Here is a 26544-nt window from a genome sequence, read left to right on the forward strand (position 1 = left end):
TATTCTCTTCTGGATCTTGGAGACATAGTACCAAACCAGCTTCCACAAAGGCCTATACTCATAAAAAGAGCTGCAGGTACCATGAGTCATGCCAGGGCCGCTGAAAAGATCATTAACTACTTTTCAAGACACACGGCTTTCTGGTCATCAATCCACAAAATTACAGAAGCCATCCCAGGCAAAGAATTTATTAATTCCAAATCAAATAAAGCAAAAATAAGCATGTTCAAAATTTAAATTATCTTTGTTTCCTGTTTTTCACAATGTGGAATAAAAAGCAGAGGAAAAATGCTCTAATACAGCCTGATACATGTGGCAGGAGGCAGAAATAGACCACATAATGGTACCTTTACAATCCTCCTGTTCCAGAGTCTTGTGTCTGCTTTGGGAATACAACTTTATACCATTCTATTTCTTACTAAATTTTATTTCTTGTAATAAAAAAATTGAAGTCTACAGTAACAAAACCTGGTCTTTACCATATCCCTGCTGACCCAATTATCCTTTGAAGAGGTATAATCAGTCACTATGGTTATAAATGTTAATGCAAGGGAAGGCATTAATAGTATTCAGAAAAAAAAACATCACTAATTTAATTCTAATCCTCATGAAAGTTAAGCATTACAAAAATCATGAATAAATGATCAGAAAATGAAAGTTTGCAGCATATTCTATAGGCTGTTTGTCATCAAGCTTCAGCCCCAGAGGTTAAGTAAATGCACATGCAATCCACTGGTATGTCAACATTATCTAAAAGTTGTTCTGATTGCCAGTTGACTTTCACCTCTTGGGGACCTGATCAGGCTGTCTGAAAAGCATGCACGGATACAGCACAGATTTCAGTGAGGCAACCAGGCAGAGCAACCTGTGTGTGCTTATCTCTGCATGCGTGTGTGTACTTATGCACGTGTGCATGTTCAGCTGCAGAACTATTATTTAACCACGGAACTTGCTCAAAACATCAGAGGCCTTTCAGTAACCTTTTCATACCAGATGCATTACATTAAGGGCCAAAATCAAAATGATGCAATTATTCTTCAAAAAGCCTGGGTAAACATCCTGGAAAAAGCAGCAATCACAATATAGATGTTAAATAATTTTCTTTTTAATAACAAAATTGTGTTGCCCATCAAAAGGCTGTAATATTTGTGATGGATCTATTCCAATGTAAATACATTAACTGTTAACCAAACACATATACTGCCCCTTGCAAGGAGGAGTTTCCAATTCATAGGTGAAATGTACAGGATTACATATTATTACATGTATTATACAATATATGACTCCTGTTCAATAATTTCTAGTTCCACAAGTACAGCTAGAATTTGATAACCTTTGTCTAAAAGGTTACTCATCCTGTCCTTTAAATGCACCTCTTAAAGACCTGAAAATTTTCCAATATAGTATTATTTTTAAACAGTACATATCTTTTAATGTACAACTGTATTAAAAAATTATTTACTCCACAATAAAATCCATTTATTCCCCTTTCAAATCTCCTGTTCAGGTTTCTTATGCTAGACATACTGAGGCAAACAACCCATATAAAAATCTTTGGTCTCTTCACACTGTGAGGTATAGTGTAATTTAGAGGCAAAAAAACCTGAAGAGAAAATTAGCATATACAGGATGCTGTTACTTTTCATGATTACAGCTTGCCTGAATATATAAGGCCATCTAAATTTTAAATTATACACATAACTTCAATTACAACGTTATCGCTTAATCTGAAGCTTGCAATTACATTTTGTAAAATAAATTAATACTTCACTTTAAGACACCATAGAGAAGTCCAAACATCCAAAGTATGCTTTTCGTAAGTCATTAAATTAATGCACAGATTTGTCACCTCTTTTCTCACAAGCTTTGATCAACTTCTTCCATCTTCTCAATCTGCCTCCGCATAAAACTGTTCAACATGCTACAAACAGCATTATACATGAGTCCTCCAACATTTCCTGTCAGATATATAGAACAAGGCTCTGCCCTTCAACTGGTATAGCACCTTCTCAATGGAGGCTTCATTTTCCACCACAGACAGACATTCTGAAACTTAAGTGTTTTCTTCTAACCGGTTTGCCTGTCAGACAGAAGGAAAATAATTATTGAAAAACAGTTTACATGCCTTATTTTTCTTGTCCTATTTTATAGGCTAATATTAAATTATAAACCCAGAATTTATTGATTTTTTTTTAATTCTAAGTGAAACAATATTCAAAAAGCTCCAAAATTATTTTTTTCCATTTCAACTGAATGCAGTTTTACTATGTATTAGGCATAATAATAAAGCATAGTAGTGTGTAGTATAATTAAACTGATTAAGTACAATAATTACCAGATAAATAACAAGCTAGCATATCAATAGAAGCCATAAAAGAAACCCATATTCTTTTGTAGCTACACTAAACCTGCTTCGTTCTAAGCTAACAATTCCTTTCTTATAGGAATTTCACACATACACACAGCTTTATTCTCTCCCCCTCCGTAATTCTTCCAGGAAGCCATTCCTAAATTTAGGGAAACATACTTCACATTTTCTATTCTACTACCTGTTGAAACAATCAAAACTTTCATTTCCCACTTCAGAAGCTTTATTTAGTGCTACCAACAACAGGAAAACATTTTAAATGCCTCTAACACCCAGGATACTAATGAAGGATAAAACACTTCCTCAGATATATATTAATTTTAGATTATGTTCCCCTACAAAACATGACAAAAAGTCATAATCCAATATATGAAAAATATGCCAAGTTATTTTACTGTAAAAGCACAGTAATCTCGCTGAATGTGTTGTCTCCAGTTATATTAGACCACCTTTCTAAAATTTGTCTTCCTTTAAGGAAACAAAATAGTATTCATTTACATATGATTTAATACATACAGGTGAAAGCTGTTAGCCTTAACTCATCTTTAAGAGCCAAAGAGTAAATTTAATCTCCACCGAATGAGAAAGATGGCTTTAAAAACTTCATGCACATGTTCGTTCATGCACAATCTAACCAATACGCACTGAATTGTGACTCACATAAGATAGAGGGGAAAATAAAACAAAGCTACAGTAAAAAAAAAAAAAAACAAACACCAAAACAAAAACATTACTCTGCCTCTTCGTTTTTAAGCACTTGGTATTTGGGACTCTGTACATCTTCAATGCTCTCGGCAATTGGCTTATTTAGTGTTTCTGGCAGAAGGAGAGTCAGGAATCCCGCTGACAGTCCACTGATTCCAAACACCACAAACGGTACAGAAGGACTAAGAGATTTCTAAAATTAAAAATACATAGTAAAAACCCATCATTGTTTCCTGCTCTTAAAATATATAATCCATATGAACTGCAGTCAAAACCAAAAGACTACAACTTTTCACTTTAGCGGTTTGTGCTATTATCCATGTACTGGCAGAACAAAGAACCCAAATAAATGTCATTTCACAGAAACAGCTTCATAGGAATACTTCCTTTTACGGGCCTAAAAGAACCCAGATACTGAGGGAGCCTTCACAGTACTGAATGTGTTATATGACAATCATTTCACTAACAGATGAAATATTAACACAATATAGAACTTCAAATTATTTCCAAAAGGGATAAAATACTAGATATTTTTAAACATCTTGTTCATTAATTCTTGACGTTCAGTGAATGTTACTTTTCATAAAAACATTTTTTTTTCCCAAGGAATATAGGTGGTAACAAAATCAGCAATGTCTTTTTGAGATAATTCGGTAAATCTGAGTTACATAAAAACTAGAAAATAATCTTACCATAGATGGCACAAATGGAGCCAAAATGCCCCCAAATCTGCAAGACATGGAACAGACACCCAAGCCAGCATTTCTGTTTCAAACAAAGGATGAAAGATTTATAGTTTCAGGATACACAAATGAATCATGCATGAACACGTCAAAGGTTTTTAAAGACCTCCAGCAGTTACTCTGAAGTAACAACTAGCTGCTAGCAAGATAAATCACACCCTCTCAAACCCTAGCAAAACCACCTTGTTGTGCAATCCTTGAGAAAAGTTTTAACAAACAGAGAGGTTTTCCAGCCTGCCATATGGGGCAATTTCATTGGACATCCCTGTGCTGGATGGAGAATGATTTCAAAATTTGGCAGGATCTTCAGACAGAAGAACAGGATCTGATCTGAACGCTATCTCCAAGAAATAGCTGCTGCCACAGCAGCCTCTCTTCTGCCACCTCAGGTTGCACAGAGGACAAATCAGTAGTCACCTCCAAAGAGAAAATGTTTGCCAGTGTGAAGCCTGGAAACATTTGGCCAGATGTATCACTAGAGAGGCTGCTGAATTCTGCGCTCACTTCAGTTTTCAGGCAAATTTAAAACAATCTCATCTAGACTGTGACAATCAAAGCATGGGTTAGAACAGCAGGATCCTCTTCAAAGGAAGTTGCAAAAATCCTCAGTGTCTTTCGTTTCCTGATCAAATGCAAAAATCTTCCATCTCTGCGTTGCTCCTAAATATGGTATTTAACAGCCACTTCAGAGACCTGACATCGGCACCAGTCATCTGTGAGACAGCAAGAACTGGCTCATGGTGGCTGCTCTTCTCCCCAAAAAACAGGAGTTGGGGTTATGCAGAACAATGCCATGGTATGCAAGAGGAAAAAAGCGTTATCACCCAAGAACTATTAGTAAGCATCCTTGAGGTGCTGCACTGCCAGTAGCCGACCACCCACAGCTTAACACCTTACCACCCCAGGTTTACCACCATGCTTACTAGGAGACCTACTAAACCTGACTGACTGCATGTGCTCCTACCATCCCACCGAGCACAGCACTGAACTAATGCCAGCCAAAACAGGTCTATGACCAGGGCAATCACATCAGCCTGGGGCTTAGTTCAAGCCAATTAGTCCCGCTGCAGCTGCCTGACAAGCGATGCATACCACGTGGCACTCCTCTAGCTGCACTGCTTGCCCAGCTCTGCCTGGTAAGTGGGTTGCAGCCCTGCCCAAATGCAAAAGCTTCTCTGCTCCTGGCACTGGCAGCTCTCAAATTGCACTATGCTTACCAAGGATTGCTGTTCAACAGAAAGAATTATGGAGAGTTCCTTGCAAAGGAAGTCAGAGATCAAAAGGCCAAGTATTTCAAAGAAGTACAAACTTACCTACCGCCACTACCATTATGTGAAAATACAATGGTTTCTCCACAATGAGAATAAGCAAATAAGCTTTCCAAAGCTATCCTAGACAGTCCAATGATCCCACTCTGATTTCACCCATCACACACAAGGATGTTATTATTTTGCAACCATTTTCTCATTAAAAAAACATGACTTTGTTTTTCCATCTATATTACTAGAGCTACGATTACATTTATTTCCCAAAGACAACCTTCCTTTCTGTCCAAAATGCACAGCGGTGATGTTTTCTATTTTTAACTGTTTTGTTCTCCCACAGATATTTTAAAGACACATCAAAACGGAAAAAAAAGCCCAAAGCACAAACATTTTCTCCAGCTTGCTGCACCTCCCCACTTCTAGCATGAGGTGTATTTGTCATTACAATACCAGTTAACTTAAAATATGCTTAACAGTCCTTATGCTTAAAGTAATAAGTAGGTTTAAATAAGGAGCATTAATACTGAAAACATTTAATTTTTCTGCAAAACATCCAATTGGGGAAACAAAAAATAAAGTTTATGCCACCTCCTCTCCACTGACATCACACGGCAGGCCCCAGCGCTGCTGTCAGCGCCATGCCGGGATCGCTACAAAGCTTTGCAAACACCACCAGATGGGGATGTTTTGCTTTAAATTCAACACTTGCCCATCACTGCTTTTCCTGTATGAACTGTAATATTTGCAATTAAATTTTACCAGAAAAATATCAAACATTTTAAACGTAGAAATTGTCACACGTGAGGAACTTTCATATGGCTTAATGTTACAATTTGATATATTATTTAAAACGAGTGGTCTAATACAGTTGCTGATTTTTTAAACTGTCTTTATTCTTGCATTTTCTCCACCAGCAGTCTGTATATTTGATGCAAAAAGTTAGTTTTGCCAGAATGTCTGTGCAGATTCTCAAATGAAGCAGCACTTTACTTGATTTTTTTTTTTTATTTGAAATCTTCCTAATCACAAACACTTAATTCCAAACACACAGAGACACTACTGTAATTCCTGCTAGGTATAAGCTGTCACATACTTGGCACTGAATGTCAGTGGAACTCAGGAAGACAGTGTAACATGAAAACACACTGAAACAAGCAAAAGCTGAGAAATTAAAGCATTTTCAGATTTAATTCTCTTGTTTCTCAACTCCAGAGAAGCAGAGGGGACAGGAAAACAAAAAGTAAAAAACCATGCACACTACAAGAAAAAAAAGAAAATAAGGCCTTTATTTGTATTCTTTAAGAATACAAAAGTTTGGGCAGGGAGAACATAAACAAACCCGCACATCCAATTTCAGTCAGCGTGCTTGGGACTTGCATATTAAACCTAAACCTGTGCCAAGAATCACAAACTTAGTATCTAGAAACAGTCAATCCACCTCCATCCTCCCAAGTTCCATTACAAAACCTGCATTCAAAGCCTGGCTTTTATGCCTCTGTAACATATGGTAATTTGTGAACCTCAAAAGAAAAAAAAAAAAGCCAATGCAAGGAGTCATACCCTCCCCCTCCCCCCAATCCCCCAGCATCCTGGAATCAAGTGATGTATGTCACCATCTTAACTACTTCTACAATGCTATAGGACAGATCTACCAGCCAGAATGCCTTCCTACTCCACGTCAGCTTCCAACTTTGCTGCTTTCTCTAAAGAGGCTCAATTTTTGCAGTAGTTTTGTAGTTGCTATTCTTGAGCTCAAATTCTGAACATGTACTTAAGAGTACCATTCAGAAAATCATGTGGAACCAGGACGAGGGTGAGAAGAACAAGCCTGTGTGGTATTACATATTCCTATCTCAGGTTTATCTTGGGACAACAGGCGAGAAAGTAACCTCACAAAGAGTTAGTAAGAACTGTGAAAAATAAACCAGGGGTTTATCCCACTTGTTCATTAATTAAATGGTGTAAAGCAAATTACTGTCATAGAGAAACTATTAACATGAGTTACATTATGAATATTTAATTAAATAGCAAAGATGTAGAAAAGCATAATCATATGGGAGATATAGGTATACAAGACTGTAAATAGCCCTTGCTGTACCGTCTCCATTTATTATTAAGTTAGCATACACTTCCATCCCATTGTTACATTTGGTTTTGCACCCTGTAATTTTACTCCCAAAAATCAATAGTAGAAATGCGAAATATGGCACCTACCATTGCAATGTAAGAAGTTGGTCTTCTTATTTTTATTCTGGATTCACACCTAGAGGAAGTTGCCACAAACAGCCTGGGAAAGCACACTGGTGCAAAACGTGTGACTAACAGAAGAAGCCCTGGCAAGCTGCCTTAATTACAGGAAGAACTCATACTGATATTTCAGGTAAGAATAATTACAGTTAAATATTGGAGCACACTTGTGCATGAAAAGTATTGTCATTTACCCAGAAACTCTGTTAAGTTACCTCAGTACTGTCGGGTATAGTTCAGATGTATAAATATACACGATGTTGAAAGCAGCGCTGACCATCATTTTTCCACACAAAGCTAACAAAGTGGGACTGAGGAGCAGACCTTTCAGGAAAGAAAAAACAAGCTGTGAGCGTACATAGTCCATTTTCTTTCTCTTTTTATCACAATGTTGAAAATATGCAGTCCTTTTTAACAGACTATCACTCAAAAAGAATGTTTCATCCATAGATTTTTTTAACTACATGCACAAAAGCAATATCTCAGTTCTTCCCAACCATTTTAAGAGCTAGCATAAGAACAGATACATAAAATTATATTTAGGACCAAGAAAACAGGACCTATTTTTTGGAAAAGTATAAAACTTTCACAGCTCTAAATGGAAGGGCTAACGCTTCCAGCTGTAGAGTCAGAATACCTTACCAAGTAACTACATCTTTTGACAAGCACAGACAACATAGCTTCCTTAAATAATTTATTGGATTAAAATCATAGACCTTGATTCACCTCAACAGTTTATTTGCTCCTCAAGAACATCCTGTTGGGACTTAAAATGCAACAGCTTTGTAACTGGAAAGAGTAAATCTAATGCAGCCCAGTTTACTAACAGACAGAGTTTAGTTGGCTAAACTGAAGTGCACATCTTTCAAAGTGCAAAAGAAACCTGGCTTTCGTTATCCTGATTTTGGTTATGTTTGCACCATCTATTTTAATACAAAGATAATTTAATACATTCTCCTAAGCATGAAGAAAGAATGAGTGCTCTGATCAGCTGTATTTCAGGTTCTCTTCCTCAGCACTGAGTTCAGCATGTTTCAGTTTGGATCAGATGATGTTGATTAAATAATGGGAAAGTCTGACTGCTTCTCAGTTGCTTTTCTTGTAACTTTGCCCTTGAATATTCTCTGTTCTATTAATCTGATCAAGTCAGATTCTATTTCAACTGAAGCGGAAATTCATTTGTACATAAACTGAAATCCAGAAACTTTATTTAATGTCTTTAAGTATGATGCATTTTTGCCGTTATTTCTGTAGTTGATGCAAAAAAGATGCAGCATTGTCATCCAAGTTTGCCTGTTGCTCAGTAAGAACTGGAATATTGCATACAGTTGCCAGATCAAAAGGTGTGAACCTGGTCCTCAGAGCTGTGCTGGGTGCCATCACAAAGCTGGGACATCCTTTTTCTTCCATCAACCAAACATGAAGTGATGAAGAAGAGATGTGTAATTCTCAAATGTGTTTTAAAACTAGCTGTTTCTCTCCCAGGGAGACTTCAATTGAATACTGCATAGCCATGTATTATAAATGTAGTGTTAGTGCACTTGGGAAGTTTTGGACTTACTATCAAAACAGAAGAAAGAGTCTGTCTAGACAGAGAAATTAGCACTCCAAAGCTCATGAGTGAGTGAATTTAGAGTGCACCGTCTTCTCCAAGTTCCCTCCCTCAGGGGAGGCTGAAGGCTGGCCACGTGGGGAATTATTGCGGGATTAAAAGCACACTGGAAATTCACTGCACATCAGCTTCCTTCTGTAAGCCCAGACACAGCTGTTATATTTTCCTCAGTCTCGGAGCATATTTTTAGCAATTCTTGCAGAACAATCCACTATTTTCTTTATATCTATAAATTGTAATGCCATTAGCATAAGGAATGCACTTTTCCTTTGGGGATTCTGGTCACCATTTATAGGTCATTTGCTAGGTCCAGCCAAGCAGGTCCACGCAGCATCTTTAACACTTCTACTATATTGTCTAACACCCTTTCACCTGGACGTCCAGTAGCAGTGGTATGCACACAATTCTGCCTGAGACAGTACTGTCAGGGCAACTGTTTCAAACTTTGGTAAAAGGCAAAGTTGTAAGTACTTAGTAAATTCATGTATTTCAGTTTTAATTGATACGGGATAATCTTCCATTAATTGATCTTTGGATTTTAGAGAAGCAAAATTGGGGGGGGGGGGGGGGGGGGGGGGGGGGGCGGGGTGACACAACAGCATGGGGATGATAAAGATGGTGCTGATGTTTAAGACCACCTAGAACATGAGTTAGTCTGTGATTTCATTTTGATGCCATAAACACCATTGGTAGTCTCATTCGCAGTGTCATTATGTAGATTCACCCTCCTGCTGTCATCTTAATGAGCATAAGTTCACTTAAGCGGTACTGAAACTAAAGGAATCTTTACATTTCCTTCAGAAAAAACTATCCACTAAGAAAGGGTCGTTCTCAACACAAAAGGAAATACCCAATACTAACAAGAGCTGAGAAAAAACTGATTTAAAGAATTGCAAATTTTCTTTCCTTCTTCAGTGGAAAGCGTACCAACGGAAGTCACAAGAAGTTATTATGTGTTCAGCACAAGCAGATAAATCTGAAAGAGAATTAAAATCTAGTTACCCCCAGGTGAGAAGTCCCCTTTGCTTGCTATAGCATAAAGCTGACACAAAATGCAGTATCTTCATGCTTTACATCAGCTTTTGAAAGAAAAGAGTATTACAGCTCCATTCCCTCTCCACTGCCACTCTCCTTCACCTTCTTCTAATCTGATACTCACATGAATTAATTGATGAGTTTAAGTGATAAGGAAAGAGGGAGCTGAGGGATGTATCAGCTTTTACTTAACACTGAGAGATTTTTAGTCTCACATTCAGCACATGTTTAATACAGAAATGTTCTTGGCTTATTCCACAGGGCAAATTGCTTGGATCAGATTCTCATTCACAAGTTAGCAGTTATTTAGGAACCAAGTGAAGATTACAGACATGAGAGACAAGTGCCCAATATCTCATTAAAATCTTAAATCCCTTGTAATAAAATAAAGGATTCTTATCAATCGCTCAGAAGAATGCAGACTTAGACAAACGTAGGAAGTGTTCTCCTTAGCAATAGGAGGGTCAGACTAGAGATGCAATAATCCTCATTTCATCCAGAATGACTCATCTTCATCATGCTTGGAGATGATTTTTTTTTCTCCTTAAATGACACAGATCACTCTTGGCCAAGAACCAGCTTTACTCTTACCACAGTGTGAAGCAAGATGTAACAGTGTTAGAAGTCAAGTCAACTGGAAAAGGGAGGTTTCCTGAAATTCACCAACTCTTCAGAAATTAATACCCTATCATGATCAGTCACAACTGCTTTTCTTTCCGTTTGTTTTAAAATATATAAAAAGAACAAAGAGCAAACTTGTTGGAACAAAGGAAGAAACCGTCTCAATAGAAGGAGCAGCAAAACAACTGAGGACTTGAACTAACAGAAGCATGGCAAATGGAATTACAAGATATTTTATCTGTCTGTTTTTCTTCCTGAGACTTTTCTGAGATCAATTTGAAATGGATGCCAGACAGTATTTATAACTGTTAAGGATAAACACAACCTGTAGAAGGCTACCTTGTAATCACATCACTCGTGCTCCTCAGTCAAAACACTGTGAAGGCTAAAGCACTTCCACTGAAGTGATCCTAAGAAAAATACGAGCAGAGAGCAGCCACTTCTATTTTTTATTGTCATGTAGACTTAAGTTTTCACCAGCTAAAATAAATATTATCAGGGAAAACCTGTATTTGAAGTGGAATGAAAAGTGGAAATACAAAACCAAGCATACATGAATGTTACTGACAACGTTAGAAAAACCCACATCTTTTGAGATAAGAAATACACTTGATGATATTCCACCATTACCATGACCTGTCCTCACAACTGCACAGTGCAACAATACACAGCATGAGACAGAGAAAGGCAGCAGGCTTCTTGCAATCCCCATAGCTTCCGTATCGCAAGTCTGACCTCCATTTCTAATTTTAAAGTAGAAAATATTTTTTAAAGCTTTCTAGTGGTTTGGGTCTTTTAATGATTAATTTAGCTTCTAATTCAGGAAAACTTCAGTTCCTCTTTCTATAAATATTGCATGCCACCAAAACCAATGTAAAATTAAGCTTAGCATCTCACACTGTCAAGATCCAGTCAAACTAACATTACACTGCACTGCAGTCTGGCTATTAAATCCAGTACTTTAAGGCAGACTGCTTAATAGTGATAAATGAATGCAGTGTCAGTATTTCAGACAGAATGCGATAGCTGGGTCTGACCTTCAAAGAGCCAGGGGCTTGCAGTCAGACAAGCTTAGTCAATTAACAGGGTCAAAGTATGCAGGAAGTTAAAAGCGATATAGACAAGACCCTGACTAGCCCCAGAAGCAGAGAAAGGTATAAACAGACAGGGCTTTAGGCCCTGAAATACTCTGTCACAAAATACTCACTAAATTGTTTTGTCAGCTTTTATCCAAATTAACAAACATCTACTCTAGCAGCAGTACATACTTACCAGCATTTGCTGGTAAAACCATAGTAAATATACAGGCTAATCCTGCAAATACCAGGAAACATGTCATAGTTTTACGTCTTCCAGACCTAAAAGGAAAGAGCACCCAGATAAAAGATGGAAACAAAGTCCTTCAGTATTTTTTTAATTTGTCTGCAAAATACCAACTAAAGTACACAGCAGCATTGCAACAGTTCTAAGTCTATTGTATCTTGGTAAGTGCTTCAAATCTTGCATTATTTTCCTAATTTTGTGTACTCAAGTCCTCCCACAAAATCTTTCCTATTTCTAGCCAAGTTTTGACTTTTAAGCTGTTGAATTTGTAGCCTTGAGAAGAACCCATCTATTTCAGCAACAAGAACTGACAGACTTTTTTCTTCTCTATACTGAGCAAGGCAATGGGCCCTGTCATCAAAAGGGTATTCAGTGCATACACACAAAGATCAAATTAATATTAGTCAAACAAATGTAGTTCAAATGCTTCCTAATCTGTATTTCTCTTCTACAGCTTTGCATAAACATATGCCGTTATGACACACAGTAAAACTTATTTTGTATGCTTTTCTGTCTAATAGTATACACATAGAAATAAGCAAAGGCTGTTTCTACTGCCTGGTGTTTTAAAAGAGAAGATGACAGGACAGAAAATCACCAGCCCATCTCTACATCTGCCATACCTAAATATTTCGTAATTATTTGCAAAGGAGCACAAGTAACTACACTCTTAGTAACAGTTTGCAGGCATGTAGAAATACTACACGTGCTTGTTACTTCCTGAACTTTCACAGCTACTTCTAACTACTAGCCCATACTTGTAGAACTACAGTTTATCTACAACAAATGTACAATACTTGTTCTTAAAATCTTCTAAATATTTTTGCAACAAAGAACCTATACTTTAAGGATACTGCTCAGTAAAACTGAATGAAGACAGAGCAGCTGGTTTGTCACATTCTGTTTTGCATTAAGCACCTAAAACAACACATATTACTTCAGGAAACCTAAAGCTTGACATTTACCGTTAGCTTGACAAATTACTATGGGGGGAAAAAAACGTAGAAAAGGACTTGGGCGGTTTGTAGTTTAAATGTATGTCCTTGATGTAGGGCTTGGGCGCAGGCTGGGCTAGTTGTTTTGCTTTTTATCTTGACCAAGCTGACAGCTTTTTACTGCCAAAAAACCCAAAAAGTGACATCCTCACCTGACTGAAGAAAATGAGCTTTTTGCCACTGACCTCAGTGAGACCAAAGTATCATTACAAAATACTCAAAACTGAAGGCTGCAGGAAACCCTGAGTAGCTCTAGGCTGCCAGGCTGTCTGGCCTTTGAAAATAAGTACCCACATAAAGCATGGCCTCCAAATACACTGAAAATATGAAAATACAGGGACATCTATCATGCCTTAATGAAAATTGAACAACTCTCACTTCAAAGTTCTGTTTGAAGAGTTTAAGTAAAAATGAGCAATGCTAGAAATTGCTTTCAACTGCAGTTGGTATGCAGTACGAAAATAAGTTGTTCTGAGTAACAGGTGTAAGAGATATATGTTATAGATACTTAACTAGGATACTCATATTCTTTCCATAAAGACCAAACTTTTTTAATAACATTAATCACTGAAAAGCTCATCTCCTGAGTAATTCAAAAGATGAACAAAACTAAAAAAAGAGTTAGAAAATCAGAGTCCCATTTCCATAGCAACTACAGAAACCCCTGCAGTAAATCCCCAAAGAATCAACATGGTTTAAAAAAAACAGAGAAGTATCTTACTGAGAAAAATGCTTTTTTTTTTTCTAAGCTATCTACAAATATATGCAGAAAACTAGGAAATATTTTTTTCTTACCAGGATTTCTCAATAAAAAACATGCAGAGAGGAAATGCTGGAACTTCTACAAGACCAGAAAGAGCCACATTTAAATACAGATTTCCTCTTAATTCACCAGCATTTAAAGTTAGTCCATAGTACACAAAGCTGCAGGCATACCTAAAAATAACCATAAAAGTTATATTAGTAACACAACTAATCTTTAGGGCTAAGGAAGTATTTAAAAGGTAAATTGGGCTGTGTTATGGATTAGCTATGTTCTAGAAAGAGAACTGTTGACTCCCCCCAAAAGGGAAACAAGGCAAAGTGAGCGGTTCCTATTTAAAGAAAGAAACTTCTTGAAAGAAAACAAGTGCTCATATACATCTACAGCATAACTTTCAGAATTTTCTGTTGGCTTAGGGTTTTTTTCCTAGGTTATTTAGCAAATCTAGTAAGCTTAGCTGTAAGCGGCTAATGCTTCACTGTTGCAAAGCAATCCTATGAAAGAAAATTCTATGTACATCCATTGCTTAAGACTAAGTGTCTTCCCCAACCCTAGGGAAGGCTTCCCCAACAAACTATTATCACTTCCCTTGGAAAGAACTAAGCTTCCACACCCCCACCTGACAAAAAACACACTGGGTTGGAAAGGCCCCAGATATTACAAGGACATTTTGCCTGTTCCCCACTATTCTTTTACTGTCCAAGCAGAATCGGGGCCAAGTGATGAGGAAAAGGAAAGTTTTCCCTGATACAGGGAGAAGTATGTCCTCAGTCAGTCACAGGTGAGGGTGATGCCAAAAGCTCCTGAACAACAGCATAAGGGGCTGGGTGACAACTGCTTTGACACCGCTCCAACAGCTCCATGCACTGTATCTTAAGAGGGTTTGAGATAGAAAAACAGTGCTGCAAGCTCTTCCTCCAGAAAGTAAGAATACCTTTGTGTAATTTCTCATCACCACAATTACTTGTATTAACCTACCAGCAACTGTAAAAGTTTTAAGATGCTTCTGGAAAGGTCCTACTTAGCAAAGATGTTCCTGCCGCTTCTCCCACATTCTGCACATCTCTGCTTAACCCACACATCAAACTAATGACTTTTCTCATCTACATCCTGACAATCATCTCAAATGACATCAAACTTCAAAGGGAAATCTTGGTTTTGGCATTTTGGAAAAGAGCCATTCCTCCAACAGCTTTTGCAAGCCAATTTGCAACAGCTGCAGCTGTACCAACCAACCAACACCTTCCCTACCCCAGGGGTTCCCTCTTGCACTGCCGTTTATTGCTATTATTATTTTACATCCTCCTGTGCTTTGGGGTGTTTGTTGGGTTTTTTTTCAAGTTGTACCGCTTTTAAAGACAGCACCAAATACAAATCTATGCAATCTGTTCTTTATCTTGTCCACAGTTTTCCTCCACTGAACCTGCATAATGTGCTGCTGGGCTCCAAAGGCTTATTCTTAAACCAGATTTCTACTGTTGTCTAATCAAGGTAGTCCTTTTCTTCCTAAAACTGGTTCAAATACACATCCTTTCAGTAATTTCTGCTTCAGCTTCTCACTTTGCTGAATGTAAATCTTATGTTCTCACCAGATTACTTCTTGGTAGGTTTTGAAGCAGTTTCCTAGTAACACACTGAAAATAAAACCCGACAGCAGTAATAGTGAAACATCAAATTTACAACACATCATTTTAGATTATTATTGTCTGCCATCAACTGATAAACTTAAGATTTAGTTTTTGAGGGCAGAATTTTTTAAATAAAAAGATGAAAAGTTTAACCTTTTCCTCATGTCTGACTCATTCACAGCATCTCGGTGTCTTGTTACTACGTACCAGATGTACATCAGTATGATGGTTCGCCACCGAAGGACTGGGTGTTTTACTAAGTTTAGAATACCAGGTGCTGATTCATCCTTTCTCAAAGCTCCTGTGCTTGGTTTTAATTTTAGATTTAATCTCTCTTTTCCATTACCAAGCGCAATATATTGCAACACATCTTCAGCTTCTGCCATTTTCCCTTGGGAATACAACCATCGTGGTGACTCTGGGAGCATACTAACAGGAAAGAACAGAAAAATCAATAATGACAAATTCATTCCTATGAACACAGTACTAAAGTCAATCTTTCCATTTTGTAAATCAATACTTTTAAAAAAAGTGCCAATGCAAAATTCAGAGAAAAACATTCTATTTGCGCTGTTCTGCATATTAAATTCCATGTACTCTGATAATACAGTTAAACTTACAGAAGCATTGTTGGAGATGGTTGACAAAGCACTCAGCTATGTTAGAGGAGTTCAAATCTACATCTTGACTTCTGCTGAACTGACTTCTTAGGAAATGCTATACTAGCATTATCCAGGAAACACCTCAAATCCCAATTACCTGAACAGTCCAGACAGTTTTCACAAAGTTTATTTCAAGCTTCTCCATTATGAGCGGGGCTCTGAGTTGGAGTGAAGAGGAAAGAAACCTTACTGGGGAATTACCCATCAGGCTCCAGCAGCTCGCTGCTGCCCATGTAAGCTTTAAGTCTCTTTACCCAAGTATAATCAGAATATCCTTGCTTACCACAACTTCAGCTCGTGATTCCTGTTTTTTCCACTTTGTAGCACATGCTCCTGCTTTTATACAAGCCATAAAATAAAGAATGGAGTATCTTTAACTGAACCTTTATTTATTCTGGTACTCCAAACAGAAACATACACCCTACAACAAACTTAACTTTCATTACTTCAGAGGATCCCAGTATATGTAGTATTTGGCGGAATTGTATTTCTATCAGAAACAGAACACCATAAAGGAAAATGTATTATGCAGAACTTCTTTCCTCAGCCCAGAGGTTTGTTTTCCTTGACTACAGGAAAGGGGTGGTGGAATGGTGGTGGTGTATTTTTTGTGTATTCTTTAGCAGAATTCATTTCAAGAGCAGATCTATCTTAAAAGTAATTGAAATTAAAAAAAAAAAAAGATAAAAGCTTCTGATTTTTATCTGTGCTGTACGCTAGACACAACCTGTAACAGCGTGTAGACAACCTTCTACACTAATTATTTTATTTCTTCTACAGCTTTAACTAGTGATCAGAAGTATACGAGGTGTGTTACTTGGGATGTTAAGAGTATTTTTAACAACACAGGCCAGACAAAGCTAGCACTTTTAATTCCTTAAATATTGATGCATTTCATAATAATTTTTATGGTAATGTCCATGTAGGAATTCTAAATAGGGGTACCCAAGCACATGAATGCTAGGAATAGACATAAGGGACCTCAAAAAACAGGCAGACACATAGTGTATCATGCTAAAAAGGCAATTCCAAGTGCTCTCACTTATTTCCCTTTGCATGCGTCTCACAGAAAGAAACTCTAAAATCCCTCTAGGATCACTTCCAAAACTTTTCAGGCGCTGAAGCCCTTCCTTGGCAGAAGGCAATGTTCCTGGCTGATGCTCCAGCTTGCAGCCTCTGGCAGGCCTTCCCTTCCCTGAGCGGATTTGTAATTGAGTTTTATTGGACAGCTGGCACACAGCTGCTCTTTGCAATGCTGGCCACCACAACTGTAACAGCACGCAGGAACACAAGCTTGTCTTCTGGGTAACCCTGACCTTCTGCTTCATTTAAAACAGCTTCTTCCTTCACAGTATGATTTTTTCCTCTTGCTTGGTTCACAAAAGCATACAGAAAAATGTCGTCCTTGTTTATACCACTCTCTTGAATGTCATTACAAGAAAAAGTAATTGTTAAATCGCTGAGTATTTTTTCTTATCACTGTAATGCACGTGAACCACTTACAAAGAAAGAAGGAGGAAGAAGATTCCTGGAGTATTCGATACCAAGGCAAGGTAGCGCCATTCTCTTACACAGTAACCCAGTAACGCATAAACAGCAATGCCAACTGCAAATGTCAAATTAGTTAATGAACCTGAAAAAATACAAGACCAAAACGGTGACTACAGAAACCACTGGGAAAAGAAAAAAAAAAATCTTAAGCAGAAGCCTGAAATTCCTAGCCTATGATATACCTAAATAAAAGAGCAATTTTGTGAGATATCTTTATGGCATTGTGAACCAGCTGGCTTAATATATTAAGCAAACTCAATGAAGAATACCTTTGTATAATGTAGGGGGGGGGGTTGTCACTTTTTCTAAAGGGTGATACATGGGAGGGAGCAAGAAATGAACAGGAACCTACAGACTAAAGAGAAAACATAAGGACAGGAAGAAGAAGTGTTGACAGTGAGTGATTTATTTAGGTCTATTAAAGTAATCTTGAATAGAGGTGGCAGGCTGGAACAGAAATTGGAAGTTATAAAAGTAAAAGGACTGAGTTCAGTACAGAAACAGCTGCAAGCCAGAAGTTTATTACAACAGACTTCCGATAACAAGCATAAATAAAAACATTAAAAATATGGGGTCAACTTGAACTCCAAAAGCCTAACAGCAAACCCTCTGCAGACTAGCATGGGTCTTGTACTAACCCAGAAATTCTCAGCTATTGCCCACAAAGCCTAGCTCACAGCCAACACCTAAGAGAGCTTCTTTAATACTGCTGAGCTGCATTCAGCAGCTCCCTCTCATCAGGGGGTCTGAAGCAGTTTTTCAGCACCTCTTTCTCAACAGCTGAGCAGAACTAGAATAAAGCACCTAGAGCAAAAGCAGCAGGAAGCAGACTGGCTCTTCGGTCCGTCAGGAGGCTGGCCCTGCAGGGAGAAATGCTGGGGGGAGCAGAAAGAGACAACAGGGCAAGGGGGAAGGAGGGGTGGGAGAGAGAGAGGGCATGAGTCAACAAAGTGAACCCAAGAGAAGAAAATTCAGTACTTAAAAAAAAAAAATAGTGAAAAGCTATAACTACACCACAACTGTCTCATACATCCCCAGAAGTCCAGAGAAGAAATAAGAAAAACAGTGGAATGAGGTAACTGAAGAAATGAGAAAAACATGCTTACAGCCACAGCAAGTCAGCATTTGGACCAAGTTTTTCCCCATGTTGTGCTAGCCAGAAAAGTGTTACAGTCTGAGCTACTCCAGCTTTACAACAGTCTGACGTGCAAGCGTTAAATTTATTTTAAGTCTTGGCAGTGGCATACGAAAAAGGACATTTGAAAATACTGGATGATCAGTACATTCAGCAGTGGAAAAAACACTATCCAGGCACTAAGTCATTTTGTGGTGCAGGGAAGCTTCCAAGAAGACTTCCAAGAATGTCTTCCCAAGAGACCATGCAGCATCGTTCAGAAGTTGGCAGGATCTGCCTAAACATTTTTTTTTTTTTAAATGTAATGCAGTTGTACAAATTGAGAAATTTTAGGAATCAATGTACCAGCTCCAAAAGCTCAGTTTTGTTATTTATCAAACAAACTCAATCCCATGTTCCTTATTCAGGCACTCTTCCCAAAGAAATTAGAACCTGGATGAATAACATCACACTTATCTGACTTATTCTACAAATTGACTTTACTTGGCACAAATATAAAATGTAAGGTATTGATAGAACAACATGTGGCACAGTAATAATAATTAAATATTCCCAAATCCCACCTGTAAATGACCAAAATGATTTTCCTACATATTCTTGTGTTAGGACAAAAGACACAAGAGACATTCCACCATTCACAATTCCAACAAAAAAACGTGAAACTGCAAATGTGTCATAATTCGGAGCTAATGCTGTGACATACCCAAAAATGACATCAAAAAACAGACCTGTAGAGAGAGAATGAAATGTAATTAGTACTTATGGTGCACAGCTTGAACTCAGAAGAAAGGCAGGAACCACATTCAGTTACTCCCGAATGAGCACTCTATAGCACTCTTTTGTCTCTAATCTCTCACACTTGGCTTTCTGAAATCACACCATATGAAAATTACAACCATTTTCAAGTCACACACTTAGAAGTCTGCAATGCCAAAGGCGATGTTTCCTTGAGACAACGTTATTAAACAAAAAGACGCTTTGGCTGCAAACACAGCTGGAAAACAAACACCAGGACATGAGTAACCCACTCAAGATGTTTAGGTAAATCATTCTCTCCTACCCCCTCCAAAAAAAAGTGGATTATTTTTATTGGGAACAATATGGTTAGGCAATGTATGGAGTACTGTGCTCCAATAGTGACAGTCATAGCAAAAGCAGGTTATTTTTCCTCTCCCATTGATATTCCAGTGACCACTGTGCCACTCAGCACACTCTTACTAACGATTTTAGTGCTGCTCCACTCCAAGCAAAGTGTTTATACAGGTCATTGACTCGGTAGCATGACACAGCAGGTGACCCACGGCCAGCCTCCTGGTAGGATGGCCCACAGGCAGAAAAGAGAAGGATGATGTTATCCACATAAAATGCTTAAGAAAAACCTTTTAACAATCTTACCTGAGATATACACTGGTTTCCTGCCCAGTTTATCTGACAAAGGACCAAATGTAATATTTCCGATAAGCAATCCAGCAAAAAATAGGGATGATGCAAGGCTTACTTTGTAGGCTTCTTGTTCGATTAGGTACCACTGTCAAAAAAAAAAAAAGCATCTCCTTATCGTTAAAATTATTAACACCAAGCTGCTGCCTTCCTCAAAAATAATAAAAAATTATCAAAATTCTTGTCTTGCCATTTCCCACTTCTAGCTTTATATCCTATTAAAATTTTGGCCAAATTTTTTGATAGGGAAGCCAACAGTAGTCATATTTTTTTCCTCCTTTTTTCCTCTCTACTGTCTCCTCCCCCCCCCCAATTTCATTACATTATAAGCTTTCAACTTGGAAAGTACAATTAGTTGCACCCCAATACCCAGGCTTTGACAAGGCAACTGCAACTTATCTTAAGTTATTAAAACAAGTGAAGTCTAAATTATTAACAGCTTAGCCATTTCCACATTGAACAAGCTTAGCTACTTCAATGAACAGGTAATGAGAATTATTCATTAACAAGAATAACACGTTCACTGTTGCAGTACTTAGAGTTAATGCTGTGCAACTATGTTTCCTGAACCATGAGTAATCCTTGGTGCCCTTCCTCATCATACACATGTTAAATTGTTGAAGAGAAGCAGAAAGGGATTATGGAAACATGTCCTTGTTTTATAAAAGCTCTAAGAACTACTTATTAGCTACCCATTGATATTTCCGTATCTTATTGTGCATATAAATTTACCATCAAACAGAAGTTAGAAACAAGTGATGGGTTTCTTTACAAAATAAATTTTCTACCTCATCCAAAAGCTAAACTGAGGCAGCATAATCAAGAATTGTCAGGAAAGAAGAAAATGAACAGACAGTGGGTTGAAATCAGAACGAACCTTACGCTATTTTCCTGACGGGGGAAGGCACACAGACAGCTTGTGCAGTCCCTCTGCTACAAACAAGGAGAATCAACACTCACAGAAACGCACTGCTGAGATTACAAACATTGCTGACATCATGAACTTGGGAAAGAATGGCAATCAGAAAATCCTAAGTGGTTTTCCAGGGAAAGAATTTAACTAATTCAGTGCAAAGCTTTACCCAAAGAAATATTTAATCCTTATTTGAGTATTTCAAGTAATTCCCAGTGTATTTACTGGAAAATTTACCTTAAAAAATTGGATGAGCATCATACTGACTTTTTAAACAACATATGCAGTATGTCCTTTGGGGAAAGGAAGAAGGATCCTAATCCCATTTGATTTTTTTTAAGTAGAAGGTTAAAAAAAAAAGAAACACCAAAGGGAAGAGGCCCATGACCAAGATCCAGCACAGCATACTAGGATTTAAGCCCTGAAGCATCTGCCTTGAATTAATACAGATCCCCAAAGAATATTAGGAATTTACTGAAACTTAAATCAGAGCAATCTCAAGAAACATATGCTTTTACTCAATCAGAATTCACATACTGGCAAAGTACAGAGAAAACACAGCTCCATCCACCCAGTAACCCACCAATTACCAGTGCTCTACCCACTACCCATCCAGCAGCCTGCAAGACACAGGTTGCAGGAGCAGGACAAGATTCAATGCTTTCACAGGGCTCCTTCTTTAGTCCAATGTACCCAGTGTTCCAGCACTTCAGAGTTTTGGGGAATTTTGGATACTCTGGGACAGTAAAACTGCTGTGCAGCAGCAGCATTTGCAGCTGGTTTCTACTATACCCCACTGGGTAGAAGATTCTACCCTATCACTTCGGATAAAGATGAGCCCCAGAACTTACAGTTTTTTAACTTTGAGCTGATTTCATTAAAGTATTTCTGAGCACGAATCCTCAGGAAACTTCAAGTATAAAAATACCACAGCATGTGCTCTCCAAGGCACAGAGCACTGCTGACAGAAGTCCTTCTTCTCCATCCTAGCACTCCACAGCACACAAATTCCAAACTCCCTGGTCTCATCTGCAGTGTTTCAGGCTGATTCAAGAGAGAAAACAGCTTTTTGCTCCTGGATATGGCTGTAAAAATCAACTTCTGAAAGGTAAAGGACCATTTCCACACCAAATGTAAGACATTTCTGAACTCACCTTCTTAAGCATCGTCACTTGTTAAAGCAGGGGACTGAGCTGAGGCCAGACCAAGACACAATTCTAACAGCTGGATTTTCCATGAACCAGGCCTGAGCTGTTCTTTACAAAATCTTAGTTATGCCAAAGCTAATTATGCCGATCAGTTTTTGAAGCAGAACTGAAGAGCTGCTCTGGAGTTTTGCTGAGCTCCAGAGAAGAACAGTGCCCCTGCCAAACCAGAAGACAACTGAAAATATTTAACTTTATGCTCCATCACCAAAATAAAGGAGATAAACTTTAAAAAAGCAGCTTCCTCTCCCAGGATAGAACAGGAGAGAAGATTGCTTCTGCAAACTGTGACTTCTGCTGCTTCATGTGCCGCTGGAAGATGCTCATATTTTAACAAGTCTGATATAATAGTGCATGAAGAATGTAACTTTTAAAAGAATGCATCTATCTACTTCAGTTGCACAAAAGGGATTTATTAAATATTTGTCAAAATTCACTGCAGCTTGCCAACAAAAACATTGCCAATTTTGCTATCACAAAACCAGACATCCTCTCAGCTCTAACTCCCCATGACAGTTTGATTTAGTTACTAGACCACTAGCATACAGCAAAATGTGGGCCAGCATCTAAAGATTCCACAAAAGATACTATTAACAATTAAAATAAAACCCCAAAATTTAAAATAAAATTACTAAAATGCATGGGAACATAGATTTGTTTTGATAAGTCTTGAGAATTACTACATATTTTGGAAATTTTAACACTGACTCCTACATTTAAAAACACAGTATTAGTTAATATCTGATCTGTGATTATAAATTAAGCACTACTCTGTATCACACATCCTGCTGAGAGTCTGAAATTGAAGGGTGATCTTGGAAAACAGGCTAATCAAAAAATCTGTCTCTGACAGAGGTTATGATCCGATATCGCACCATTCCTTCTCACGTCTAGTCACTACATTTTTCCAAGATAAACATTACAGAGACACATTTCGGATAATGGGAAGGGAACAAAAACTTTGGCATCGGCTACACCAAGTCCTAACCTGCTGTATTTATACAAGTTGACTGACAACCACTCCAAGAATTCAATCAGCAGAACTCTGACAGTTCACGCTACAAGCCACGCCACCCACGCAGTCTTTTTTCTGGCACTGGCAGCGATGCTGAGGTCACTCACACTGGCCTGAGTGATTACAGCCCAGGGACTAGGGAAAAGCAAATGCAGCCTCTTGTATGGAATTCATAAGGCATAGGATGAAGGGTCAAACTTCTGTCCCACTCAGCAAACTTCCATCTCTTCCATCTCCCACTCTCACCACATGTGAAAATACCCAGACACGTCATGCATGAGTTTCATTTTCATTCTAGTTTTACAGTTTCAGATGCGTCTTCTGTGAGAAACTAACAGAACTCATGGTAAAGCTTATGCGCCCAGCAGATTGTGCAGGCATGACAAACCGAACCTCTTCTTGGTAGAAAACAGATATTAGGAGGAGCTCATCCTAAATTCCAGGGTTATAAACTGTAGTGACATGATCATTCTTCATTAGTAACAACTTCCTAAAACACTCGAAGGTAAAGAAAACTGAAAACAAATAATATAAAGAAAGTTTAGCCTAAATTAAGGAGTTACAGATTTACACCAGGAAAGCTAAACCAGTAATTTTAGTCATAGACTTTTAGATTTAAAAATAGTAATAAAATGGAAGAGCCAGATGGGTGGGTTCCATTACAGTAAGCCCCGTTCAGCTTTTAGAAGCGCCACATCCTGCACAAGAACAAAGAAGCAGTAGGTGCGACAGAAGTACTTGCCTCAGTTACTATAGATGTGAAGTTGTCTGCAAAATGGATACGCTTGGCCAGCTCGGCTCTGCTCGCTGGAATTCCCTCTTGGTCTATGTGATAGTCAGGTACAGCTCCCACGAGCACAATAAGCATCGACTGACAAGCCACGTAGATCTTAAAACAAGACACAGTCATTTACCCTAAACAATCCCAAGGAGACCTGGTCAAATACTGTGAGCTGCTCATTAAACTAACGATTCCCCTTTACCCAGCATCAAACACAGAACGCAGTCTACTGCAATTAAATCCCCAGATGTGATCCGGGCAGCTGGGAGCTGCAGGCACCACTCCAGAGAGAACCTTCAGGGAAAGCTTCACCTCGGCACCCTCCTCCCTGTTGCAAAGTTGTTCAGTTTGTTCTTGCAGCTTTGTAGCCAGGCACAGGGAAGGAACATTGTAAGAATTTCATCAGTTTCATAGCTAAGATCTAATGCTTACACCTAGATAATAATAATTATTACCGCCAAAAAAAATTACATGCAGTACTGAAAGAATACAGCTGGTAGTGATAAGTAAAAAAAAAATAAAATCCAAGATATTTGTTAAAGTCTCTGCTAATTCTCCCCATTGCAGAAAGTGTAACCTTGAGCTGATCATTAGGAAAACTAGAACATGCAGGAATAAAGACGAATTTCATAAAGAAATCCTTATGAGAATATTATTCATCAATATGGACTTCAAGATGTTTTCAATGCCTTCTAGGCTTTGCACGTGATTTTATTTTTTTAACATAATTATCCTTAAGCATATCCATACGTTAGTGATTTTTAGCACGTTACCGCGGTCGGGAAGGTTTTACATCTCGGCTGGCTGCCGGCAGCGGGCCGGGGGTCCCCGGGCGACGCGTCCCCTGCGGCCGCGCAGGAACAAGCTACGCGCAACCCACGCGCACCGGCAGCGGCCGGGGGGGCAGCGCCCGGGGAAGCGCCGCGGGCCGGGGGACACTGCGCACGGCCGGCCCCCGCCGCCGCCGCCCACGCGGGGGGTCTAAAACCCGCGGCTGCGGCCGGGCTGCCCTTCCTGCCGCTGCCGGGGCGCTCCGCGGAAGGCGGGGGTCGGGCAAGGCGGGCGCAGAAATAAGGAAAACGGGCCGTGGCCTCGGAGAAGCGGGGCAGGCGGGCCGCGCGGCGGTGGGGAGAGGCCAGGGAAGCAGCTGGCGAAAGGAACGGAACCCACCGGGCCCCCGGCGGTGCCCACCCTCCGCGCCACGCACCGCCCCGAGCCCCGCAGAGCGGCGCACGGACGCGGCACCGGGGGCACCGGGGAGAGGTGCCCGGAGGCGGCGAAGCCCCGAGCCCCGGCCCCCGCCGCGGCGCCGTCTGCCGGCGGGGAGCAGGGGCAGGCGCGGAGCCCCGGCGGGGCGGGCAGCGCCGCACACCCCCGGCCCGCTGCCGGGCGGGGCCGGGGCAGCCCGGGGCCGGGGCACGCGCCGAAACCGACCGAGGCGGCGCCCGGCGGCGGCAGCGCAGCGGGGGACGCGGAAGCGGGACAGCGCCGGCCGCGGCGGCTCCCCGGGACAGCCCGCCGGGCGCCCCCCGCCCCGCCCCGGCGCCCCCCGCCGCCCGCCTCACCTGCAGCAGCACCAGGCAGGCGGTGAGGCGCCGCTGCCCGCCGCCGAACTCCCCCGCCGCCCCGAAGGCCTCCTCCAGCCCCAGCGCCATGGCCCGCCCGCCGCCGCCCCGCCCCCGCCGCCCGCTCCCACCTGCGGCCCCGCCGCCCCCCGGCCGAGACGCGGCGGCGAGGGACGGCCCCGGCCCCGGAGCGGGCGGGCGGGCAGGGCGGCTGCGGCGCAGGGAGAGCCCGTGGAGCTGGGGGGATGCGGGGCGGGCCCCCGGAGGAAGCGGCTGCCGGGACAGCGGGGGGGGGGGGGGGGGGGTGGCGCGGAGCAAAAGGGCGCAGCGGCTGCTCCGGAGCTGCGTTTGAAGGGCAGCAGCTCTCCCGCTTCCACGACCTCGGCGGCGGCAGCAGTGGTTTCCGCCGGGAGTTAGGCTGCTGCAAGGGGGAGGGTCGCTGCGCAGCCCCCCCGCCCGGGGCCGCTAACCGGGCACCCACGGAACAAGCCGGCGCTGCCGGCCCAGTCAATACGACAAACTGAACTGCCATAACCACTCTCTTCGTCCTCCGGCTTTCATCTCATGCGCAGAGTGCCACCTAAAAGCTCCTGGTCCGGTGGGTAACGCGAAACTCCAGCTCAGCTGGCAATTCTAGAATTAAGAATAGAGACATTAACTATAATTAATCAGGCCAGGGGAAAAGGGCTCTGGCAAAAGCACAGCGAGTGGCCACCTTTGGTGCAATTCCCTCCAGACAGTCATACCCGTGGTTATGCCGGCGTGTTTCCTAGCATTACATTTAGGGATGCAGCTTTATTATTACGCTAGCTTTATACAGGGGGCTTGTTTTGCTTTGGGAGGTTGGGGGTGTTGGTACGGGTTTTTTGTTGGTTTTTTTTTGTTTGCAGGCTTTCTCCCCCGTTAACCATATCAAGAAATTATTTTTTTGGAGGCAATTAAGTCAGGACAACCTCCCCTTAGTATTCTTAC

At 40.4% G+C, this 26544-nt stretch overlaps 1 protein-coding gene across 2 annotated transcripts; it reads right to left on the reverse strand.

The window, feature by feature from the left end:
• Window positions 1-1089: 1089 nt before the first annotated feature.
• On the reverse strand, window positions 1090-25662 carry LOC121093946 (solute carrier family 22 member 15-like). Of its 2 annotated transcripts, XM_040606932.1 has the most exons (12): window positions 25573-25662; window positions 23969-24115; window positions 20049-20181; window positions 19217-19381; window positions 17471-17600; window positions 15513-15734; window positions 13710-13850; window positions 11869-11954; window positions 7544-7652; window positions 3766-3838; window positions 3103-3266; window positions 1090-2080 (listed from the first exon to the last, which is right to left on the reverse strand). In XM_040606932.1, the coding sequence occupies exons 1-12, from the start codon at window positions 25660-25662 to the stop codon at window positions 2068-2070; spliced, it is 1473 nt and encodes a 490-aa protein (XP_040462866.1). In that variant the 3' UTR covers window positions 1090-2067. The 2 variants fall into 2 exon arrangements, with proteins under 2 accessions (XP_040462866.1, XP_040462867.1); XM_040606933.1 differs by lacking the exons at window positions 19217-19381; window positions 25573-25662 and having other exon boundaries at window positions 23969-24891.
• Between the last annotated feature and the right edge of the window lie 882 nt (window positions 25663-26544).

The sequence above is a fragment of the Falco naumanni genome, chromosome 9, assembly GCF_017639655.2.
Source record: "Falco naumanni isolate bFalNau1 chromosome 9, bFalNau1.pat, whole genome shotgun sequence".
Classification (NCBI taxonomy): domain Eukaryota; kingdom Metazoa; phylum Chordata; class Aves; order Falconiformes; family Falconidae; genus Falco; species Falco naumanni.